The sequence below is a fragment of the Lacerta agilis genome, chromosome 15, assembly GCF_009819535.1.
Source record: "Lacerta agilis isolate rLacAgi1 chromosome 15, rLacAgi1.pri, whole genome shotgun sequence".
NCBI classification, from domain to species: domain Eukaryota; kingdom Metazoa; phylum Chordata; class Lepidosauria; order Squamata; family Lacertidae; genus Lacerta; species Lacerta agilis.
In genome coordinates, this window is record NC_046326.1 from 35887809 (window position 1) to 35913224 (window position 25416).

At 43.1% G+C, this 25416-nt stretch overlaps 1 protein-coding gene across 3 annotated transcripts in view; it reads left to right on the forward strand.

Annotated features, from left to right (window-relative positions):
- The window catches only part of NF1 (neurofibromin 1), a 153917-nt gene that overhangs the window by 11639 nt on the left and 116862 nt on the right, over window positions 1-25416 (forward strand). For 2 of the 3 annotated variants that reach the window (XM_033171419.1, XM_033171420.1), the window contains exons 4-19: window positions 227-417; window positions 2551-2657; window positions 4751-4818; window positions 5469-5544; window positions 6380-6537; window positions 7586-7759; window positions 8898-9020; window positions 9952-10026; window positions 11567-11698; window positions 19375-19509; window positions 20972-21085; window positions 21453-21532; window positions 23017-23140; window positions 23425-23580; window positions 24175-24421; window positions 25005-25078. In XM_033171419.1, coding sequence (XP_033027310.1) covers window positions 227-417; window positions 2551-2657; window positions 4751-4818; window positions 5469-5544; window positions 6380-6537; window positions 7586-7759; window positions 8898-9020; window positions 9952-10026; window positions 11567-11698; window positions 19375-19509; window positions 20972-21085; window positions 21453-21532; window positions 23017-23140; window positions 23425-23580; window positions 24175-24421; window positions 25005-25078 — 2034 coding nt within the window. The remainder of the gene's footprint in view (window positions 1-226; window positions 418-2550; window positions 2658-4750; window positions 4819-5468; window positions 5545-6379; window positions 6538-7585; window positions 7760-8897; window positions 9021-9951; window positions 10027-11566; window positions 11699-19374; window positions 19510-20971; window positions 21086-21452; window positions 21533-23016; window positions 23141-23424; window positions 23581-24174; window positions 24422-25004; window positions 25079-25416) is intronic. The other variant, XM_033171421.1, reaches the window with a different exon arrangement.

Sequence of the window (25416 nt, forward strand, 5' to 3'; positions counted from 1 at the left end):
ATTATAACACCCTGCTGTAAGTTATTGTGACAGATGTGGCTGGTTCATGCGCAGCATTTCCCCACAGCCTGGCAAGATGTGTCTCATGAGTTCAAACACATGCATCTTGTTTACAAAATACTGTGTTAGCTTGTGAGTGGAGCAGATTTCCTGGGTTACTAACAATGGGGGAAGAGAACTGTGAAAACGCTTCAGGCAGGCAGTCACATACAAACTGTCCTCATAGCAACCAAAGGACACTATGAGGCTCGATGAGACGATGCTGGTCAAGCAGTTGTTGCCGGAGATCTGTCACTTTATCCACACCTACCGTGAAGGGAATCAACACGCAGCAGAGCTTCGCAATTCTGCCTCTGGAGTTCTCTTTTCTCTCAGCTGCAACAATTTCAACGCTGTCTTCAGCCGCATCTCCACCAGGTGAGTGAGTGAGTGAAAGATGCTACTTTCTCTATCGTTCCTAGAAGGCCCTAATTATTATTATTATTATTATTATTATTATTATTATTATTATTTTATTTTATTTACACCCTGCCCATCTGGCTGGGTTTCCCCAGCCACTCCCATTTAAAACCTTGTCAAAATTTTCTGACCCCAGTCAGCCTCTATCATGTATAAATATCAACACATCTCAAGGAAAGTTAAAATCAATGTGGTTGATTGAGCTTCTGAGTGTCAAGTCTCTTTTGACCTAATATACAGTAGTCTATTTCTACTCCTTCCTTCCACTTGTGGGCTGTTGCGCCATCTCTTTGAATGCAGGTGTAGGTTATTAATTTTGATTCATTTAGAAGGCTTTGCATCAAGTCAGATCTAAAGAATTGGAAACCAACGAAGCTGAAGATGGATATTTCATTAGTAGGAATGTTTCATAGGGGGACAAATTAGAGCTCTGTGGTAGCATGGTTCAATCCCTGACATAAGAGAATCTTCCTGCTCAAGAACAGCTGCCACTCAGAGGAGACAGTGCTGGTCCAATTGGGCAAATCGTTTAAGGTATAAGGCAGCTTCCTATGTTCCCCTATGTGGATTTTGGATCCAGAAGTAGAGAGCATAGGAGCAACATCAGTCTCTAGTGAGCAGGTAGAAAGTCCTGCAATTAAAGGGTACCTCAACTAAATTTTAAGGGCCTTTTCATAACCTCTGTTCCAAGGAGTTGTTCTTGGCAGCCAGCTCTGGAGGATGTGGGTTTTCTTTTTTTTTTGCTAAATGGCTTGATGGAGAGTAGTTAGATACAAAACGGGAGACACTGCATTTCCTTTATGGGGAATAGTCAGAAACAATTAAATAAAAACCTCTCCTTGAACTAACTTCTGAGTGTTGTTCGGTCTCATATTTCCTGTTCTTGGCTGCATGGACCTGGGAGGGGATCATGAAAGAGAGAAATGGTTTCAAATGATGTTCTTGCTCAGAAATTAATTTAAACATTTGGCCATTCATTGCTTGTCCCTATGGGTTATTTGGCCCGGGGAGGGGCATGTTCAGTGGTGCAGGTAGTTAGCGTTGTGGGTCCTGTGACCCATGCTTTTGAATTCCTGGCACATTCCCATGTCATGCCAGAGTTAAGTTTTTCTCCACGTAGATGAAATGAAGAGCTCCCTTGCTGGTTGGTGCTGGAAGTTACGTATCATGTCGCGCACACACATCTGTAGATTTAAGACCGAGCAAAGCAGTTTCTCAGCTTGCTCTCAACACATGATTTAGTTATTAGTTGCATGTGGGCCAAAGTGCTGAATCACCAAGTGTGTGGTGTGGGTGGTAGAAGAATCTGTGAGATGCACTTAAGACTTCTTGGCTAATTGAATTCATTAGGGTCAAGGCAAGGTAGGGCAGTGAGGCACCATGGGGTTGGTTTGTTTTTTGACAGAATAGGCTGTGAAGCTGCGAATAACTTCACAATCAACTCAGATCTATGCTCAGGTGAAGTCCTCTAGCATATTGAGGTGGACTTCAAATGCACATGGACACGTGTCCCCCTCAGGCTCATGCATTAAAAAATTAATAACACAATTTGGTAAATTAATAACATGATTTGGAGATTAGCTAGCACAGACTAGCCCATACTGCTTTTGTCCCCTGGCCTCATAAAATGAAAGCCTGTTTCAGGCACTTAATGCACGGGTGATTTTTTTTTGTATGGCCAGGGGAGTGAGTATGTGCTCCCACATGTTTAATGTTAATGTTTGATGTAAGCACTACCTGTGGACACCTATCTTGCATGATTTCTGCACCTTAAGAAGGGCAAGGGAGGCAACAGGAATCTGGATTTAAATGTGTAGGCAGCACCTTCCTCACATGATGCAATATCCGTGGTAAATAACCATCTTAACTTGACCATGTTAATGGCATATGGGGGGAAAATAGTTCTGTTGAATCCTCGTACTTGGCAAGTTCTGAATCTTTAAAATCCAAAGCATGACTGTGTTGCCTTTGTGCATTTGACCAACTCTGGCTGTCCTAAACATCTGAGTGCATTGTCATTTCATATTCTCCCCTCTCCCTCCATTATTGTCAAAAGTCCATCAATTTTGAAAAGCTGCTTGTTTTTTGCAGATTGCAGGAATTGACTGTGTGCTCTGAAGACAATGCTGATGTTCATGACATTGAACTCTTACAGTACATCAGTGTCGACTGTGCTAAACTAAAGCGTATACTGCAAGGTAAGTGATGAGCCTTTAGATAGTTCCTGATGAGAGGGGTTATTCCGTTGAAATCAGTGGGTCTTGCTCCAAAGTATATATCCTTATGGACAGGGTGCTACAGTTTCTCCTATTGATCTAGCTCAGTGATGGCCAAACTTGGCCCGCCAGCTGTTTTGGGGCTACAATTCCCATCATCCCTGACCACTGGTCCTGTTAGCTAGGGATGATGGGAGTTGTAGTCCCAAAACAGCTGGAGGGCCACGTTTGGCCACCACTGAAGATTCTAGCTTGACTAATAATTGCCTGTGCATAATCATAGTCTAGATGTTGTTTGTGGTTTGTTGAAATGTGAGCTGTGCCAAAGCACTAAGGCAATTTACAAATAAAATATTAACACAAACAAATGGTGCAAAATATTCTCAGGCCTACTTCAGCAGCTCTTGGTACTATCACCTTGGCTTTTAGTTGCCCTGGCTTCTGCCTTCCTTCAGGGCACACAGTTTTTAGTTCTTATTATCTGGGGGTGGGGGTGTTTGTTGTAAGCTATTTTTGTATTGCCTTCTATTATTTGTTTTATTTTTAATTTGACAGAATTCATATGCCACTTGTTTTGTAAGAAAACCTCTTAAGTGGTTTGCAGAAACCTAAAAGTGGGTTACAAATAATCTTTGCTAGCCTCCCTATAGCTGCTGCTTGCACATGAGGGAGAAAATTTGCAGGTAACTGTATGATACCTGCAAATTTGTCTGTGCTGGATAGGTAGTGGTTTTGAGGATGCATCAAGAATATGGCACAAAGTCGGGTGCCATGATTCCAGTAAAATCTGCATTCTCTCTCTCTTTTGCCACCTCGTGATTTCACTTTTTACTTTATCATTCAGTTTGGCCTTGATTTTTACTTTTTAAAGTTGATATGTTAGTACTATTACCCTCCTGTTAACAGCTGGCTGGAGTTGGGGATATTCTTGGACTGAGATGAAAAAGAAGTCTAAACCCAGCTGAGGTGCAGTTCAGGAGTTTCCTGGCTGCTGCTTTTGTTATTAAAGTTTATTACTTTTTCTTCCACCCCACCTTTTCATTTTTAGTGCTCAAGGTGGCTTGCAGCAAATTAAAATATCAATAAAATAAAATAAATCTCAAACACAGAGGAATAAAACAATGGATAAAACACATGTTTAAGGAAATTAAAAACTAGCTTATTTTAAGGACCTCATGTTTGCAAATGAACAAACAAAACACCCACGATCTTCACATAGAGATGGAAGGCCATCACAAGTGGGAGGAGGAGAGGGGGTTTCGCAGCAATACCAGTTCCATAACTGAGGCACCACCACAACCGCCCCCCCCCCTAATTTCCACTCAAATACATTTCAGATATTGGAGGGATGTCAAGGAGTCTGTCCAGGAGATCTTAATGTACAAACATTGACCTCACCACCACAATGGTCTCCATAATAATAGTCAAGTACTGTAATTTATTTCATTAGTTCAAGATACTGATTTGAAGCAGTGTTAGAAACTGGGATACAAAAGCTAGGAGCCAAATGGCTCCTGGGACCTGGGTTGTGGGCGCCAAAACAGAATGTCTAGTCGCCATTTTTGGTGGGGGGGAAGGGGGTCAGCAACACTTTTTATTTATTATTTTGATAAGCATGAACTAATACACAATACACATTGTTAATACCACATTTTTACAGAAATTGTTAATACATGTTTAACTTGGTGCGTACAATAAAAATATTTGTACCATACTTCAGTTTTCAAAACACGCTACTCTTTATTGTTAAACTCCTTAACATATTGTCTATCCATAACAAATACTTCAAGGCTTCTAAAAGCACATACATTTCAGTAATCCTTGAGCGTCAGCCAGGTGCAAAAAATGGCACCTAGACCTTTTGAGGTGCTCGCAAATGGAGAATCTTTAGGTGCAAAATGTGCCTGGCGTTCTGCTAATTCCGAACCCTGATTTTGAAGTACAGTATAAAAATAATGGGCCATGATGCAGCAGTTGCTACTTGGGTGGCTGTTTAGGTGATTCTCAGACAGTTTCCGTAGCATTATTGTCATCTTGCATATTGTACGAGTGGAATTTTTTTCTTGTTTTCACAGAAACGGCCTTTAAATTTAAAGCCCTCAAGAAAGTAGCACAACTGGCGGTTATCAACAGTCTTGAAAAGGCAAGTTTCCTCCTGGCTTGTAAGTCTTCAGAAGCTGCAAGAACGTAGGTGTCTGCTCATAGGTTGTTGCGGGTTTTTGTGGTACTGGAGTGCATACCCAGTACTTTTTCTGCTGGAAGGGGCAAGCCTGAATCAGGCCATGCAAAACTATTGAAAAATCTTCATTTTTTGTTTCTCAGAAGAGCATCCCTGCAGCTGGATCACACTAAGAACTCACCTAGTCTGTTTTCCTCTTTGTCCGCAGTAACCAGCCAAATACCTCTTCAGGGAAACCCACAAGGAGGGCATGGGCACAATAGTCCTCTCCTGGTGTTGTTCCCTAAGCAACTGGTATTCAGAAGCATAGAGTCTCTTACCTTGGAGTTAGCATACAGCCATTGTGACTAGTAGGCATTGATAGCCATATTCCCCACAAATTTTGTCTGCAGCTCAGTTTCAGAGCATCTGCTTTGCATGCAGGTACACTCCCCAGCATCTCCAGGTAGGGCCACACAAGACCATGTGGTCTGTAGAGAGTGAAGTGGCTCTGAGAGCTTTGCCAGATGAAACTGGAAAGGTGACGACTGTATCGCTTGTCACCGTTGCTCATGAACAAAATAAATTCCGTGAACTAACTGTGCTTTTATGACCTGTGTGCCAATATTCTGCAGGCATTTTGGAACTGGGTGGAAAACTATCCGGACGAGTTTACTAAGCTGTACCAGACACCGCAGACTGATCTGGCGGGTAAGGCATCACCAGAAGTTGGATTGTATACCTTATAAACTGGTGTGGGGTCTCTCCAGTTAAGCACTATTTGCCTCAACTGTTGCCTGATTTCAGAGGTCACCCATTTCAGTATGGAGGAGAGAAGGAGTTGCACTTCTCCTCCTCCTTTCTCCACTCCAGCAGATTGAGGGCAGGCCTATATTGCTGGCAAACTTCAGTGGTCGACTTATTTCCTGCAAAATCCCATTTGGGTCCTAGGGTTCTTTCCGTAACGGAAAATGTTTGTATATGCAGAAAGCTAATATATGAAAGGGAATAGGTATTCTTGATACGTAGCTTGATATTTGGGGAGTTCCTTTATGAGGAGAGCATTCAAGTGTGCTTTTGTGAGCTGAAGCTTGAAATGTCCAAGGAGAGTTGTACCATGTGTTCAGTTAAATATCTAGCCTGCCCGTGATAGAACATGGTCAAATACTCATTTCTGTATTAAAAACATTGCTGAAATGAAATCCTACATTTGACAACGAATAAGAACATAAGAAGTGCCTCCTGGGTCAGGCAAATGGCCTATCTAGACCAGCCTCCTCTTTTCACAGTGGCCAGGTGCCTGTGGGAAACCTTTCAAGCAGGACCTGAGCGCCACAACCCTGTCCCCCCTTGCATTTCCCAGCTACAGTACTGGTATTGAGAAGCATACTGCCTCCAACTCGGGGTGTTTTCCCTTTCAGCAGCAGTGTTATCGCAGTGCTATGAAATACCATTCCTGTGATAAATATGGGAGGTATTTCAGTTTTTGCACCTCGGCCTACCCAGAAGTGACTGCATGTGTTGTCTCCTCCTCCCTCCATCGCAGATTGCGCAGAGAAGCTGTTTGATTTGGTGGATGGATTTGCCGAAAGCACAAAACGCAAGGCGGCTGTTTGGCCCTTGCAAATAATCCTCCTCGTCCTGTGTCCAGAAATCATCCAAAACATTAACAAGGATGGGGTGGAGGAGAACAAAATAAACAAGGTAAAGGGAGCTGCAATACCATCTCTGGCTGGTGCCAGTCCGGCTTTCATATATGCATATAGATGATTTAAAAATAAATAAATAAGCAAGCATGTTGATTAAGAGGCTGGACTGGAACTTCTCTTTCTCTCTTGTTACATGCAAATAATTTTCATATGATTCTTCCTTGAATCTAAGAGCTTGAATACTTAAAAGCCTTTTGCTTCATTATTCTTCCTTTTTCAATTTTCCTGCAACTAGGAAAAATATCCCACTTCGCTGATCTAGTACTGGTGTCTGAGAGACCCCAGTTGAGTCACGGTTTTTAAAATCTAATGAGATGCTTCAGAATCTGTGTTGAGACTGCTGTCTCTTCCTAATGGAAGGAGTGCTCTCCCAAAGAAGAAAATTTCCTAGCGCATAGCAATGTAGCACATGGGAGAGAATGCTAGGCTAGAAAGCTTTGCTCTGACATTCTAGTTTTCTGTGTGCAGGGAACGTTAGCCATGAAGGGGCATTCTGCCCTCTCAGCATTCTGAAGTGGGTAAAGTCCAGACATAGATTGACTGTCGGTGAGAACTATGTTGTAGACTGGTACGGTGGTATTATAATAAAAAGATGGTTCTAGGCATTGGTTATGGCCTTAATATGATAAAGCACAGACTGCACAAAATCTAATGCTGGTTTCTCCTCATATTCATTTGTATGCTGCTTTCCCACATAATGCTCAAAGTGGCTGACAAAACCTACAAGCAAATCAACATGCAAGTGCAACAGAAGCAACAATCATTTCACAATGTAATATGCAAATCCACATTAGCAACCAGCATAGGAAAAGTGTTCTAGGTGCTTTCCACAGCAGGAGCAGCCTTTGCAGGAAGGAGTCGGCCAAGGCCCTGGTTTCTGAGGCCAGGTGGAAGGAAGCCAGACAGAGAAGCAGGAACCGAGTCTTGCAGTACTGTCCTCAAGGCAGATCAGTGTCTGATCTGGAATTTGAGCCCAGGTATCTCAGGATGGAGTTATAAGTTCTTTTCTCTTTCTGACCGATTTTCTGTTTTGAATCCTGCAGAAGCTATTTTTGGACAACCTCAGGAAGGCACTTTCAGGCCACAGTGGAAGCAGACAGTTGACAGAAAGTGCTGCCATTGCTTGCGTTAAGTTGTGCAAAGCATCGACCTACATCAGCTGGGAAGACAACTCTGTCATTTTCCTTCTAGTTCAATCCATGGTGGTAGATCTGAAGGTAAAAAGAAAATAAGTGAATAGAGGAGAATCAAATTTTGTAGTGCTGTGTGTGTGTATTTCAGCTTAGGATTTTGAACTGTTAAGTGAAACTTTCATGGCTCACCATTGCAAAGAGTGGTTAAGAGAAGCTTCGCCGTGGCTTTGTGTGAGGTCTGAATTGACAACTCCTATTTAACAGAAACTGCTTCACCTCCTGGGGCTGCTGCACCTAGAAATGGAAGTGAGCTTGAAGCTGTGGGAAGAAATGGAAGCAGAGCCATAGTTTACTTATTGGACACCTAATTTACTTATTGGACACTCCTGTGCATATACAGGATTTTTGTAAAATAAAATCTAGGCAAAGAATGCTGTCCTACTGATAATATCAAAAGTTGGTTGCGGGGACTGAGAGTTGGCCATAGACCGAAACCCTCACTTTAGCATAGAGCAGGCTTGACCAAACTCTTCCAGCTACATAAACATCTCTTTTGCTGGACACCATGTGTATGGTGTTGTAGGGGAGAAAATGGGTAGTATTCAACTAAATTTTACTCACAATAAACATATTGAAATTAGTGAACATGACGTAAGTTACGTAGAAAATTTTCAAAGGCTCTCTTCCGAGTGAAACCTAGTTGAATGCCACCCAATAGCGCTGGGAGGCCTCCTGTGTCTCTTACCAGCTGGTCCAAGGAGAAAGCTGCATAGAGATCCTTTAAAATCTGGCAGGGGGTTGTCCTCTTTCTTGCTTACTAATGACAACTGAGACGAGGCGTAAGGCTTAAGGCAGGGCCCTCCAGATGTTGGTATAATGGGAGTTGGAGTCCCACAACATCTGGAAGGCCACAAGTTCCCCATTTCTGGCTCAAGCAACTCAGTGGCATCAGTTGATGTCTGCTTCAAAGAGCAGACCTATTGACTTGACTTCCTTGGCCAATGTACTCTCCCCTCCGTTGCAAGGCATGCTTTTTTCATTAGTGTAAATAAAAGGTTCACTAGTTCCCAAAAGCTTGCTGTTCTTGTTCTTATTGGGGGACAAAAATACTTCCTCAAATAGCCGCTTAGATGGGCTACTTTGCTCTTCTCATTCTCTGAAGAGTAGCCTCGTGGCACTTGCCAACCAAAATAACTGTGGCACATGTTTGTTCGTTTTTCAGAACCTGCTCTTCAATCCTAGCAAGCCGTTCTCAAGAGGCAACCAGAATGCGGACATAGACCTCATGATTGACTGCTTAGTGTCTTGCTTTCGCATCAACCCACACAATAACCAGCACTTCAAGGTGAGGCTTGTGGCTCTGCAGGCACATGCTCTCTAGCCTAAGGCTATTTTTGAGCTGCTGGATATGAAGGATGGATGGGTCAGCGGCGGTCGGGGAGTCATGAATAATAGAGAATTCTGTTTCTCAGCAATTACAGATTGAGTGTTTTCTAGAAATCTATTTTTAGGTAACTAGCTTTCAAGATACCTTTCCTGCTGCTCTTTAGTGACTTTCAAGTTTTGAATTGACTGAAGAAGCCCTAGTAATCTTTTATTTTCTTTGGACCCATTCCACCAAGAACCCCTCCCTCGCAAACCCAACAACATGGGACCAGTGTGAGACCAGGCTACCTGAAAGGCTGCCTGCCTCCATATAGACCTATAAGATCACTTAGAAAATTTGGGGAAACTCTGCTACTAGTCCCATGCCTTGCAGAGTATCATTGGGTGGTGACCTCAAAGCCGGCATTTTCTGCTGTTGCACCTGTACTGTGGAATGCCATTCCCTCTGCTATATACAAAGCAGCCATCACCAGTTGCTTCAGATGTTCTGTGAATATGTATCTTTTTGTTCAGATTTTTCCTAACCTGTAAGGTTTGACTCTCTTTTACATGTTTGAATCCTCCGCATTTCTGTTTCTATTTGTTTCCATACATTTTCGTGGTTTTTTTTTTATTGCTTTGTTGGATTTAGGTTGGGTTTTTGTTTCAGTGATATGTTTTGTTTTCACATGGCTTAGATTTTTTTAAAATCTTAAGTAGTTTAATAAATGCTTTTAACTAAATAAATGGGTTGCACAGGAAAAGGTGTTCGCTTCATTCCTGCAGAAAAGTGTCCTTTAACAAGTCCTGCTCATTTCGATGGCGCTTGTGCTGCAGAGTTTTGTAACCCTTTGACTTCCGAGTTTGTTGCAGAAGGAAACTTTATAAATGTTTCCCTTCCTCTTTTCCAGACTTGCCTGGCACAGAATTCCCCATCAACATTTCATTATGTGCTGGTAAATTCACTCCACCGTATAATCACAAATGTAAGTTGTTGAGTTATCAAAAAGACTTGGTAATTTGTTCAGAAATGGTAGTGATTTGATTAGAAGTGGAGAAGGAGAATGGGACTGGGGGAAGGTGGAGAGCTTACCTGTTGAAGGCCCCTAGGCTATTGCATTTCAAGGATGGAGTATCCCCCCAAACCAGCAGAGGCTTTCTAGACATCAGAATCCCATTTCTAATGCCCATCTATTGATATGTTGGTATTCCATCAGCAACTGTGGATACCAAATGTATGTGATAAGTAGTATCACTGAAAATTTTAAACTGTATATAATAACTTGGGAAAGCCACTGTCCCTTTGCTAACCTGCCTCACAGGGTTGTTACGAGGATAAGATGGGAAGTGAGCGAATCGTGTCTGCCGCCTTGAGTTCCTTGGAGGGAAGGTGGGATATAAAAGTAATAATAAAAATAAGTAGTAGACGCTTAGCATGGATGGGAAGGTCAGGATTTGGCCCTGAAATTGCACGCTTCCTTCCTTCAGATGTGCAAACACCTCCAGCGTTCTTTATCTTGATTTCATATTTATGTCTGCATGGATATAAACCGGTTAAGGCAAGCCAGGCGAGACCCTGACATTTCAGGCTAGCTTCAGAAGTAGAGTTTCAAATCCTCCTTCAAAGAAGGCTTCCTGGTTTTCATTAGCCATCTTTAACATCCATGCAGACGCAATGGCAAAACGACGGTCAAGCGATTTGGGGAGAATTCGCCCGAGAGGGAAGGGCTTAGGGAAGGCTGCATGTGATCCCTGTGGCTTATTCCCGGTCCCTTAACCGTAGCTGAGGGTTGGCTAGCATTGTGTCCACTGGCCTTTACCAGGCCTCCCTCCACAGCAGCTTCCAGATGTTATGCATGGGATTACCACCTGGAAGGGTGCTGCATTGCTCAGCACCACTGATTCATCACCACTGGGAAGGAGGGCGACAAGGATTCCTATTAGCTACTTCTAGAAACAGCATGAAAACAAAAACTTAACAACTGGAGACAATTGCTACCAAAGCTGTGTTTCTTTAAGCCACCAATCCTATCAGGGCTTCTTTCCTACTGAAATTGGAAGCACCCTTCTGCAGGAGACTTTTGCTCATGGTTATTAATGACCGTTGCTTCCGCACTCCTCTGTTTTTCTGAGTTCTGAGAGGCAGACAAAAGCTTTAGGTTCAGCTCTCCGCTCAGCCATGAAAGCCTGCTGGGTGACTGTGGGCCAGTCATTGCTTCTCAGCCTAACCTACCTCACAGGGTGGTTGTGAGGATAAAATGGAGATGGGCAGAAAAGTGTACACCCCCTCGAGCTTCCTGGAGAGAAAGTAGGATATAAATGTATTAGTAATGTAAAGAAGAAAATGGGATCTTCCCTGGAGGCTTTCAAGGGATCACTGAACATGAATCAGGGATGCTTTGGGGATGCGATTTGCAGGATCAGGCTGCTGGGCCTGCGTGCCCCATTGAAATCCTTTCTAGGTTTCATTTTGTGATCTCTGTTGGTATTCTCTCTCCCCACCCCCCACCTCCGGCGTTACCTTAGTCTGCACTTGACTGGTGGCCCAAGATTGACGCTGTGTACTGTCATTCAGTGGAACTCCGCAGCATGTTTAGTGAAACCCTCCATAAAGCTCTACAAGGTTCTGGCGTGCACACCCCGATTCGCATGACACCGGTAAGGCCTCACTCCTCATTTTTCAGTTGTTAGATTTTGTTGTTGTCCAAAAAAAAAAAGGAAGTGTGTTCATTGCATCTCCTTGATGTTCTGTTATATCATAGAAGGTGGTACAAATGCCGCAGTCCTTAAAAGCAGAAGTTCTAACCCTTTCCCCAATGATATTTCTTGCGTCCTAAGCAAATCCCAGGTTTGGATTTGTCCCAAGTTAACCAAGAAGAGAATTTGGCTAGTGGTACTCTTTACTTCCAAGACGGTAGGAAGGAAAGTCAAACACGGGTAGACTTGGCTACTGGAGTGCCTGGGCTTTGGATCCTATGCCATTCTAGAAATATTTGAAGGGTGAAATTTGCATGGGACAGGTAGGTCAAAGGAGTACCCCCCCCCCACCAACGTTGCCTCCCCCTCCCCATTTGCTTGAGTCTTCTGACCCAGACATAGATAGTGACATGAATATGAAGTGCATTGAAACATGTAAAATATACATAAAAATGTAGATCATGGAAGTGATCCATTGAATGAAAAAGGTTGAATTGGACCCGGAAATGAACTGGCAGCCAGTGCAGTCAAGCCAGGATTGGTGTAATATGCTCAAACTGTCTTGCCCCAGTGAGCAACCTGGCTGCCAAACTCTGCACCAGCTGAAATTTCCCAGCCGAGGCAGGCCAAGTATAACGGGTTGCAGTATTCTAACATAGAGGTTTACCAGAGCATAGACAACAAATAGTTAGGGTGTCCCTGTTGAGATAGGGGCCTGGCTGGGCCGCTGACCGAAGCTGATGGAAGTTGTCTCACTGGCAGCTGCTCTCCAAGGTCTCAGACAGGGGACCTGCTATGTGAGGTCATTTAACTTGGGGGTTGGGAAACTTGTGACCCTCTAGACATTGCTGGACTCCCAACTCTCTTCATCCCCAGCCTGCATGGCCCAATGGTCAAAGGATTATGGGAGTTGAAGTCCAGCAACCTTTGGAGGACCACAGGTTTTTCCATGCTTTCTTTTTAATCAGAGATGCTGGCAGATTAAACCTAGGGCCTTCTGCATGCTTTGCATGCGCTCTACCGCTGAGCTGTTTCTTTTCCAGCTTTGTCAGCAAATTACAGAGATGTTTCTTCGTGGAAGTTTTTTGTGCTGTCAGTTGTTTCATTGCTCCATATTACAGCATGTCGGCAGTCCAGACCAGTGATAATGTAGGAGTGTAGGAAGAGAATTGGGCTGGGTTGTTTTTTTGGGGGCAACAAGAATTATGTATACTATATGCAGAGTGTTTTCTGTGAACAGTGTAGGCTTGTGGTTCTCAGGCTTTGCAGGCATTTGGCTCTGTAGTTCATTCTGGTTCCAGTGTCTTGCAGCTTCTTGAATCTCTTTTGTATTCTGATAGTAACACTTGTCTCTCAGAAGAAGTAACTGTGAAACCTCCTTCATAGGAAGCTGACACAATGGTCCATCCCAGACCAGTATTGTCAACACTGACAGGCAGCAGCTGTCCTTGATTTCAGGCAGGAGTCTTTTCCAGCCTTATCTGAAGATGTCAGGGATTGAATCTGGGACTTTCTGCATGCAAAGCAGTCATTGAGCTACAGCCCTTCCCCAAATAGTGTTCTGTTATCTTCTCTGCTGTTGATCAAAGAAACCCATTCCGCTCTTGCATATGGCTCTCCATAGTCTCCTCTCCCAAGGTTCACTTTTGTAGAAGTACATTCAGACGATTAGGGCTGCCTTGGCCCTCTTTATTTCAATGAATTCTGCATCTCTGTCGCTACTTGGTAGCTTCACATTGCATCTTTGCTTCTTAATTTGCTACCCACTCTTTAAAAAAAAAAGAATTAAAACTAGGTGTTGTTATACATAGATATAGCTATACACACACCTCATTCTCAACAGCATGGATTGGAGGGGAATTTGTAAAGAGAAAGAACCTTGCCATTCGAAGGCCCTCTTGGAAACCACCTCTGGTTCATAATACCCTGCTTGCATGAGGCCTAGAAGCAACAGCAGCCTTGAGAGTTTGGTTCAGGTGAGGGAATGTGATGTCCCAAGCTGAGTTAAAGGGCCCTTGAGCTGTCCAAGCTGTGTTGTCAGATGCAAAGACACACCCATACAAATGCACCCACTTTGCAGCTGAAACTGTTCCTCAAGACTCAGCCGTGGCACTGATAGAGGAAAGAGTAAGACTGATTTCTTTGGAAATTTGCGGATCTATGTGTTCATATATGGGGAGGAAAAGAACAAACAGTTGTGCATTGCAGCTTTGACACTGATTGGCGGCACTTTGTCTTCTGCTTCTTATTTTCTGTTCATATTGGCTGCTGTCGCTCACATGATCAGATGCCAACCAGTCACTGCTATGCATTGCAGTGGGCTTCTGTTGCTGTAAGTATATGACCCATTGTTAACTACCACAGAAAAGCTTTCCCTTATTTCCCCCCGTGACTTTTCTGTGTATAGTTACCACTAAAGTCATGTCACTCCATTTCAGTGATTGATTATGTAGCATGCTTTCACCTGTTGGCTGTAATGAAACAATTTAAACCCATTTCACAGACCAGGTGACATGAGCGGTTTTATTCTCTTCCATTACTCCCCTGCCCTCACATCCCTTAATTTATCACAACTAGTTTTCTTAAACATGAAGTGATGCCCTCCTTCAGTATAAACTGCTAGTTCTTTATTTTTGTTCTTTGACAAATGAGTTAACAACAAAGATTTTTCCTGGGGCTGGTATAAGTATAACCACGGTTAAGAGATTGGGAGCCAACCATAGGGCTGTATACTCTCCCTCTTTCAGGCGGAAATTCTTCTTTCCCTGCTTCAACCATGTTTAGAGGATACATCAGCACTGACCTTCACCTTGTTTGTGACAAACTAGGGTTTCAGCATGCAGTTTAATGTCGGTTTCAAATCCTGGGTAGTCCTAACCATGGTTAAGATAAGTGCTGAAGTCAGCAGTCAGTGCTTTGACTGCGGTTAAGGTGTGAGTAGGGAATTGGCTTCTGAAAGGGGAACCGGATGTACTCCCTTTACTTGTTCAGAGGGAAGCACTATTAAATCTGTACTCTCATTTGATTTCTTTGTGAAAATAGTGTGCAGTTGTAACATCAGCTTTCAAATACTAGATTTGAGAACAAATTCATAAACTTTATTTCCAAGTAACTAAATCCATTTTTATTTTTAAAAAGTTTGCAGTTTCACTGAGATGGTTTAGAGGGTTAACCCTCAAAGAATGATCAACTCATTCTCTCCGCCCACCTCCCACTTTCATTTAGATAATTTGTTTTTAGTATGTTAACGCATATGATTTTGGTCCTGCTGTTGGGTGTCTGTGTGTGTAGAAATAGAAAACAATTCATTAACATGAAAACATATTTTGCATTTTATCGCCGTTAATATGCATACATTGTTTATGCAGATTGGGTTAGGGCTGTGTCTGCTTAGTTATCAGTATCATTCTCTGCTAGGAATGAGAATAACTGTGCTTGTATTTGTGCATTTCTGCTCCTAAGGTTCAGGACTGCCAAGAATTTCTATTCTTATGGCAAGGGTTGATGTGGTCATGGATTGGAGGGGAATTTGTAAAGAGAAAGAACCTTGCCATTCGAAGGCCCTCTTGGAAACCTCCTCTGGTTCATAATACCCTGCTTGCATGAGGCCTAGAAGCTTTATTCCTAAGTAAACTTGGATTCTTAGAGTGACCACTGATTTCATATTTCATGTTCTGCTTTTCCTGGTGATTGTCTAGCTTACATGCAACCCTGAGTTCCATAGTTTTTGTTCAATTGCAGACAACCCAGGGAAATACTTTAAAAAATGTCCAGATTTGGATTGAAGCAGCCCATATGTTTGTTTGGCTAGCAAAAACATTCATAGATTTATTTACTTACTTACATTTTAAAAGAGAGATCAACCACAACTTTAAATGGACAGTGGTGTTTTTCTACATTTAGTTCTTTAAGTTTTATTTTTTGTTTTTTAAATATGTGGCGGGGAGGAAATCAATGTTGAGATGGTTGGGGATGTATTGCCAAACTGTGGTTTGGTATGGCATCTGAACTGGCAGCCTTCAGCAAATCATGGTTTTTAAGAGACTGCCAAACCAGGATCTGTTTTTTTTTGGGAATGTGTAAGGTGGGGAGTGCAGTTCCTCCTTGATTCCATGCCCCTATTTGCCATATTTTGGACAGTGAACAGCAAATACGAAAGTCACCGACACAAGATGAAAAAAGTTTCAGTGTGAAGCTGCTGAGTAGGGCTTTGTTTGCTGATTTGACATTATCTTGAATTGGGGTAAACTGAGACTGGGAGTTGCACGTTCAAGTGGGGAAAGCAATTGCTCCTCTGTGTACACGAGCAGCATTCATCTGCTTTGCCAGTTCATTATTTACTAGTTTGGAATAAGGCCACCCTGACTTGTATCCTTAACCACTGCGTCCCTGGACCTTAGTTCAATTTTGACTCTGCATAGTGTGATAGGTCTACAAACAGCTTCTAGCCGTGTTGCTCACAAGGAAGCTCCATGTTCAGAGGCAGTTGGCCACTAAAGGCCACTTTCTTGAGAGCAACATATCATGGACTGGCTGGATGCAGAGGAGTGGTGGGAGACAGCAGCCGGGGAACCCCCAAGGTGCACCCCAGGGGAAGAAGCGTCAGAGCCAAGGGATTGGTGGTGGGGTGGCGATCAGTGGTCAGGGAGAGAAGAGGGAGTAGACTGGGAGGAGCGGATGTTGGAAGCTGAAGGGGCAACGGGGTTTAGTATACAGGAAGTGGCTGGGGCAGAAAACAGTCCAGGTTCAGGGGCAGAAGTGAAGGCTGGAGAGGAGGTTGGTTGATCAGACAGGCTGCTGAAGAATCCAGGGAGTCTCCCCCTCCTGCTGCAACCAGCTCCCCTCCTGCTTGATCTCCTAGAACACACAGAGAAAGGAAAAAGAGCAGAGAGTGGTTGTGAGCAGGCTCAGTCTACAGCTGCTTGGGAAAAATCCTGGAGAGGAGGGTACTTAGGCAGCTGTGGGAAGGCAGGGACCGTCAGCCCTCACATCTGCCTCCTTGGAGCAAGAGCTACTGGAAGAGTTGCTGGGATCCCTAAGCCTGCACTGAGTTTAATTTTAACCTGTTTTTTTTTTTTTTATAAGAATTTATTGACATTTTTACTTATAACAACATACAACCTTAACCACACCTACATTTATACACATACAAAACAAATACAGTTACACATCTAATACAAAAATTGCCATGATTTTTCTTCTTAATTAGACATCTCAGAAAAAAAAAAATTCTTTTTCCAATCTTGACAGTTGACTTCCCCTGCCTTTTCACCTTCGAGTTTATATCCATAATCTACTTTTTAACCTCTTCATTTAAAAAATTAAACTTAATTATATATATAAAATAAAACATTCATCTTAATCTTCGTCTTAATCTTAATCGTCTTGATCTATAAACTTAAACCACTTAAATTGACTTTATTTATACTACATCCTCATAAATCCTCACAAATCATCCTCATCAAATCTATCTCTTCTATCCTTTAAACTGCTGCTTATAACATAAAAACTTGAAATATCTCCTTTCATGTTCAAACAAATAATAAAACAAACTATTGTTGACAGTGTTCACCCTCCGATTTCAAAATACCATAACAGATTGCTTTAGATTTTACTTAATGCTTCACCCCACACCCCCTCTGTCCATTATTCTTCTCCTGATGGCATCAGCACTGAACTTCCTTGCAGCTTCCCTCTCCAAACGTCCACAGATCCGGGCACAGTCCAAAACTCTCCTTGCCACGAGCTCCGAGGTATCCATCTCTTCCTCTCTCAGCTTCTCCGGTTCTTTGTAACATTCCTTTTCTTCTTGTAAATACCTTAATTCTCTGTCCCTGGCCCCCGAGCTCACACCTCGGGGACTGGATATAACAAATCTTGACATCGCCTTGGGGCTGCCACCCCCAAAGAGCGAATTTCTTCTCCGAAGTAGCTCACTCATTTCTTTCCATCTTTCCATCCACCCTCTCAGCTCTTTGGCAAGACTTTCTTCCAAAGTGTCAAAAGTTTTGTAAGCCTCCTCTGTGGGCAGTTGGTTCCATTTCAGACCCCCACACAAGACTTTGACTTTTCTACAAAGTAATTCCACATTCAGGGCAGTGAGCCTTTGTTCATCTGTTAGTCCAGAGTTCAATACCAGTTCAAGGACGAAACCCAACATACTGGCAGAGGAGGAGGAAATGGGTATCATATTTCTTCCCCTGTCTCTTTGTTCGTCGCCATTTTCCTAAGCTGGAGCGCAAACACTGCAACTTTATATGGAGATATTTTCCGCTAGTTAGCTTCCCAAGAAAAAAGTTTGCCAGTCTCATGTATCGATTTTAAATACTTTGTAACCAGTTCTGTGGCAGCAATCCCTCAAATTGGTTAATTTCTTAGGCTCGAAGGGAGGGAGGCAGGCTGCCTTTCTCCTTCCCCCCGGATCGTTCCAAAAACACGATTTCTGCCAAGATTATTTACTCACGACCACCGGGTTCCTTTAGCTCCATTCTTCACAGGTAGAACTTAGACGCTCACCGCGGGCTTTGCCGCCGCATTTACATCCCGGTTGGGGCATGTCCCCGTAAGCCCGGCTCCGTCGTCCCTTCACCCCCACTCCCCCTTTACAGGGGGGGCAAGGGAAGGGTTCGGAGCCTCCGCGGGCGCAGCCGGGGAGCCCAGGGTGCGGGACGCTCTTCCCGCACCCCAACCGGAGCCGCGCGCTGCGGTAGCGCGGCTCCTAACCCCCGGGATGGACAGGGCGCTTCGGACCCGAAGCAGCCCTCGACCACCCGGCGATTGCGTCGCCGCCGGAAGTTAACCTGTTTTTATTTACATGCTCTCTATTCCTGTATATGTCCATGTCTCTGGTCTGTGACCGTAATAAATCGATTCTGATAGGCCTGCACTGTTTTGGTTGCTTTGAAGAAAGCGTTAACTTCACTGACATAGTGTTTTAATTTATTGCTGGCCTGCACCGGACCTCAACTCCAGACACAACAGCAGGGGAGGACTGTTGCCTTCATGACTTGCTTGTGGGCTTCTCAGAGTCATGCTCTTCTTGCAGAATACAGCACACCGGACTAGACGGACCTTCGGCCTTTTCCTGCAGAGTTTATCATAATGGAACACAAATGTCTCTTGTGCTGCTCAGCCTCCTGGCCTTACCTTGTTCTTGCTACTAATTCCAGTTCTGCAACATTCTGCTTAAGATGGAGCAACTAGAATTCTGCCCAGTATTCCAAGTGGAACTACAAAATAGGCGGCCAGTTCTGTTTTCAGTCTTGTTCCTAATGATTCCAACACTCAGTTTGCCTTTTAAAAAACTTATACTGCAGACCGAGTTTATGTTTTCAGTGAGCTTGTCCCTCCTGGGCTCTTCTTTCCTGGGTCATCACAGTGGTAGATTCAGCGTTGGCCAAAAGTGCTCAGGAAATAAATATTGGGATCATTTTGGAAGGTTCCATGGAAGTGTCAGCTCAACTAACAAGAAGAGGTTGAATGATAAAAACTGACTATTCTACTCATATTTAAATGCTTTCAGTTACTATGCTACATGACATTATTTATATAAATACTTTTTAAAAGAGTGGTGAGTTACATATTTGGAGTAATCTGTGCCTTGTTGACAGTCATATCATGTTTTTTTTCACCCTTAGAGTCTTACATTTAAAGAGAAAATGACAAGCCTTAAGTTTAAAGAAAAGCCTACAGATGTTGAAACCAGAAGTTACAAGGTCTTGTTGTTATCTATGGTAAAGCTGATCCATGCTGACCCTAAACTTTTGCTCTGTGTAAGTAAAAGTTCTTTTTTAAAAAACAAAATGAAATGGAACGAAACACCAACTCTCAGGGTTTCTTTTACCGTCTTTGAACCAAAAAACAAGGCATTGACTTTCCAACAATTTCCCTGTACTAAACTTCCATAGGAAACAAAATAGAAAATTCTTTCCAGTAGCACCTTAGAGACCAACTGAGTTTGTTCTTGGTATGAGCTTTCGTGTGCATGCACACTTCTTCAGATACACTGAAACAGAAGTCACCAGATCCTTAAATATAGTGGGGAGGGGTATTACTAAATATAGTGAGGGAGTGGGGAGTAATACCCCTCCCCACTCCCTCACTATATTTAAGGATCTGGTGACTTCTGTTTCAGTGTATCTGAAGAAGTGTGCATGCACACGAAAGCTCATACCAAGAACAAACTCAGTTGGTCTCTAAGGTGCTACTGGAAAGAATTTTCTATTTTGTTTCGACTATGGCAGACCAACACGGCTACCCACCTGTAACTGGTTCCATAGGAAAGTTTAGTATTGATTGGCATCATTTTGTGGAAGCTATTATCTAAAATGATCATCCTCCTTCATCACCTGTCTCATGAACCTACGTTCATACAATTTATAATGTACAGAATATGGCATGATTAAGTGAAAGCAGAAGACGGCGCAGTTGTTTATGATTACTTTTGTTATGTTGTAGTTATGTATTTTTCATGTTGTAAGCCACCTTGAGCATGGTTTGAACTATGGACAGGCAACGTACAAATAAAATTATGTATGCATGCATGCATGCAACCCTTTGATTGGTGTGCAGACAACCCTTATTTTGGGAAGATAGTTTCATTCCTGCATGCTTTGGTTCGTTGAGCCTAGAAAAGGAAGGCATGCAGCATTCCTGACCCTTAGGACAAACAAAATGCCCAATCCTGGTAGAATTTTTCAATTTAAAGTTATGAAGAAGCCTGGAGTCACTTAGTATGCCCAGAAGAATCAAGTTGTTGAATGTTTCCTGGACAGTACTGCTATGCACTACGGGTAGAGGAATTGTCTATGTTTAAATCCCCCATCTTAAAAACAAAAAATTGTTTTTTGGGTGTGGGTATCGACTGGATTATATATTTCCAAACATGCGGAATCAAGCATTTCCTGTTCCTTCTTCCTAGCAGCCCGGGGTGTGACCTGATACCTATGTAGTACCTAACAGAGCCTCAGGTTGGCTCCCTCTGTAAATGAAGGGCTGATTCCAGTGGTGGCAGGGAGTGTGAGCTCCCCCTCTAGTGAAGAAATATGCAAAAGTCTTACAGAAGACACAAAGGTTTTCCTGAAGGATGACCTGCAGGGCAAGAGCTGGCTTGGAGGATCAGGGGTCTACTTCTCTGCAATATTTTTTTAAAGTGTACAGGGAAATTACACCAGTGAATTTGGAATATGAATGTCAGTGAACCTGCACCTTACCGTTTTGTACTTTCCTTTACAGAATCCAAGGAAACAAGGTCCTGAGACTCAGGGCAGCACCGCTGAACTCATAACAGGCCTTGTCCAGCTGGTGCCACAATCCAGCATGCCTGAAATAGCGCAAGAAGCCATGGAGGTCAGGAGCTAAGTGACATGCAAGCCCATTACTGTATTGTTTGCAGATCTGAATGTGTGTCCCCATGCCCTGCTTCAAAGTGAGCCAGTCTTCTTTTGAAAAATGACAGTGTGTCGCAGTCTGAAGTCCTGGCTTTAAAATGGGCTCTTGCCCATTTCATAGCAAGGCAGATTATTGCTTTGTTTTTGTTCTTATTTTTATTATGCATTATGTGTTTTTTATATTGTAATTTTATGTTGTGAAACTCCCTGAGATCTACAGAGGAAGAGTATAATAATAATAATAATAATAATAATAATAATAATAATAATAAAATATGTACAGCATTAAGTTATTTAAGTGGTTTCTCCATTTTTGGCACCTTCAGGCCTTGCTTGTGCTCCATCAGTTAGACAGCATTGACTTGTGGAATCCAGACGCACCCATCGAAACATTCTGGGAGATCAGGTGAGTACATTGCCTGTTTTGGGCTTGTTAGGAATTGTCTCTGTCCTGACTCAGTTTCCTGGGCTACGGACCATAACTATAAATGATCAAAAAGTGTATATAAACATTGCCGCTCTGAGGTGAGGCTGAATTGCCTATTCTTTTAAATACAGTGGGGCACTCTGTATATTTTGGGTTTCCCTTTCCGAAGCTCGAAACAAGACACGGAAGTTATGCTCAATCCAGTGGAGTGCTTTTAATTTAGATTTATTTGAGGAAATACCTTCACAGTGAAAAGCTGCCCACAATTACAAAAAATAAAATAAAAATAAATGATCCATGCAAAGGAGATGAAACAATAGAATGTAAATTTGAAGGTACATAAGCCTGGTGAAAATGTTGACCAATCACTTAGTGCCCCATGATGAAAGAATGTGCTAATGAAAAGATGTCGGGGAAGCACACAGGTGTAGAAAATTCAGAGCCCCCAGATGCCCAACGTGGCTTGTCCAGGAGTAGGGAGATAAGCATCTGGTCTGCTGGCCAGAAAAGATTCCATACCCCATCTTACATGATTTATCCGGGACCCTGTGTGATCTTCCTTGTTGATATGTGCTAGTTGGGGGTTGAAGTTGGAAGTTATGAGGTGCCCCTATTGTTTATGTTGTGGCTCACATAGACTCTCTTTGTGTAGCTGTCAGCTTTTCCCTTTTCTTGCGAGGAATCCTATTTGGAATAAGGGAATTTCCCTTAAAAAATGGAAAAGTTGACAGCTATGTCTCTTTGCCAACCGTAGAGGCCCTAAGATGCCCTTCAAACACTCTAGCCCTTCAGCAGATCCATTTTTAGTGCTGTGTCATCGTCATACCCCCACACATGGAGAGCATCCACAGTTGCCTATGTGGATAGCCGAGGCAGCCCTGGGTATACAACAGAAGGTTACCTGTGTAGTGCCTGCAGGCCCCCATGTGCTCGGAAAGACTTTTCTAGATGCCTGCAGGATCCCTGCCTCTCTCCCCCTCCCCCCTTCTGAAAATAAACATTCTGTTGTAGCCAGTTAGGTTGTGGTGGGTGCCTGGTTGCACTTTGTGTGTGGACTTCTGGCCGGGACGAGGAGCCCATAACAGCTGCTCTGGTTTTCAGATGTGCTCATGGGTCCAAAAAGTGAATGAACGAAATAGCTCAGTTTATTCTATTTCCCTCACCCAACCCCCCCACCCAACCCCTATTTATCTCTTAGGCTGTGTTGTGCTCAGAGTTCTTGACACAAATTTTGTCGCCCTGCAAAAGGGTTTTAGCATACTAGTTAGGAAACTGTCAAAAGGAGAGGGTGTTGGTGTGGGGAGAAGGCAGGTGTCCACGGGGATCACCTGCAGGGCTTGAGTATGTATACCTCTTGTCATCACAGCTGTTGTAATGTGCTGCTTATTGCAAATATTGCCGCTGAAGTTACGGAAAACATTTTAATAAGTGGCTATTAATTGGCACTTTCCTAATTCTTGCAGTTCACAAATGCTGTTTTGTATATGCAAGCGGCTAACAAGCAATCAGATTCTCAGCAGCACAGAAATCCTCAAGTGGCTGCGAGAGATTTTGATCTGCAGGAACAAATTTCTTCTGAAAAACAAAGTAAGTGAGCACTTTGAAACTTGAAAAGCAATTCAAAAGGGGCTTGCTGCTTCTGACTTGCTCCAGCTCTTGGCCTATTGGATAGTTATTGGATGGGAAGGAAATTTGGCTAGCTTTCCTGCTCAGTAAGGGAAGTGAAATTGTGTTTTGTTTTCTCCTTTCATAGATAAAGCCCCAGTAAACACATCTCTCTCTCTCCTATGTATGTGTGTGCATGTCTGATTTCCTTTACCTCCTACAAAAGCGGAGTGACTTATTTATTTTTCCTCTCTTTCTCCCCATAGCAATCAGATAGGAGTTCCTGTCCCTTTCTCTTCCTTTATGGGGTAGGATGCGATGTCTCTGGGGGTGGAGCTAATCAAATTTCTCTTGACCATGAAGAGATGATGCGTTGTATCCCAGGAGCTACGCTTAGGAAAGGAAAAGGGAGCTTTTGCATGGTACGTGACCATAATGCAAGTGCTGTCATACAGAGCACTACTGCTGCTGCTATTACTGCTACAGTAGTTAGAGGTACTATTTCAGACCTTAGTCAATTCTGATACCTCACCACGCAGAGCAGCCACACAGAACCAAGACATTCCTAGTTCTGTATCCCATCCGCTCCTGAAATCTAGGAAGAACATGAAAACACATCAGTGATAGAATTAGGGTCACGTAGAAATGTACTTGCTGAAGCAAGAATAGCCAACGATGTGCCCACTGAGATACTGAACCACAGCAATGAGCACCCATCATCTCTAACCACTGGCCATGCTGGCATTTCCTTGGCTGCTGCATGCTTGAAACACCCTTTGCTGAACATCAAGGCCTCCCATTCTCATCAGCTGCAACCAGCTGCAACAGTCCAGGGGGGTGAGAGTTTCAGTCACAACAACGTCTGGAGGGCTGCAGGTTCCCCACCACTGATCTAGCTCAATAGAGAGCTGTATTCGTTTGTGCTCTGCAGACGTCTTTGAAACACCATGGCTTGTCTTGACTGTGTTTGTGGAGAGCAGCAATGATTAACGTGGCCCATTGTCCTTTCTCCCAAGGAAAGCGCTGCAGGCTGCAGCGGGACGCCGATATGCCGTCAAGCACAGACCAAATTGGAGGTGGCCCTGTATATGTCCCTCTGGAGCCCTGACACCGAGGCAGTGCTTGTCGCAATGTCCTGTTTCCGACATCTTTGCGAGGAAGCGGATATCAGATGTGGCGTAGACGAGGTGTCGGTTCACAACTTTTTGCCCAATTACAACACCTTTATGGAGTTTGCTTCTGTGAGCAACATGATGTCAACAGGTGAGAAGGGGGAGAGAAGGTGTCTTGTCAGTTGAGCTTGGGAAAATTGAACAAGAAAAGAGGAGGGTGGAGTGCACTTTTAAGTTGGTGTTTCAAGCTGGAAATTTTGCTTTAAAAATAATAAACTATTTAAAAATGATACACTTGAACCTTGGTCCTCAAACTTAATCCTTTCCGGAAGTCCATTCGACTCCTGAAATGTTCGAAAACCAAGGCGCGGCTTCCGCTTGGCGCAGGCACCCCGGAAACAAAAGCCGACAGCGGCAATGGACGTTTGGCTTCCAAAAAACATTCAAAAACCAGAACACTTCTGGGTTTTCGGCGTTTGGGAGCCGATTTGTTCGTCAACTAAGCCGTTCGAGCGCCCAAGGTTCCACTGTACATTAAATCCAATTAACCAAAAATGTCTCTGTGAAAACTAAAGGGCAATTGTTTGTTCAAAGGCAAGCATTAATGCAGATATGTCTTGTCAGTCTCTTTTGATTAAGGATGTTTATTGGTAGAGGAAACTTCTGTAAAGTTTTCAGCAAAGCAACCTTTTAAAAGTTGAAAATGTACTGAATTTCTGACCACATGCCTTTAGGAAGAGCAGCTCTCCAGAAAAGAGTGATGGCATTGCTAAGGCGAATTGAACATCCGACGGCAGGTAACACCGAGGTATATTATTTCAGTTTTCTTGGGCAAAAGTATTCCTCCTTGGCAGCTGGATAACACCGGATAAACACTTCCTAACAAATATTTCCATGGCAGCATTAAATTAAGGTCTCAGAAAATAGATTAAATAATGAATATATACACAGAAATATGAAAACAAACCTTAAAAACATCGGATTACATGAATTAAGTGCACATTTTATAATGGCCGTGTCACACTTCATGGAAGGCCCTCTTTAAAACACAAATTTTCAGCAGCCCCTTAAAAGCAAAAATACTGGTTCCCATTTCTATTATTTCAGTTGTAAGTTTATTATTATTTTTGTTTTGTTTTGTTAAAT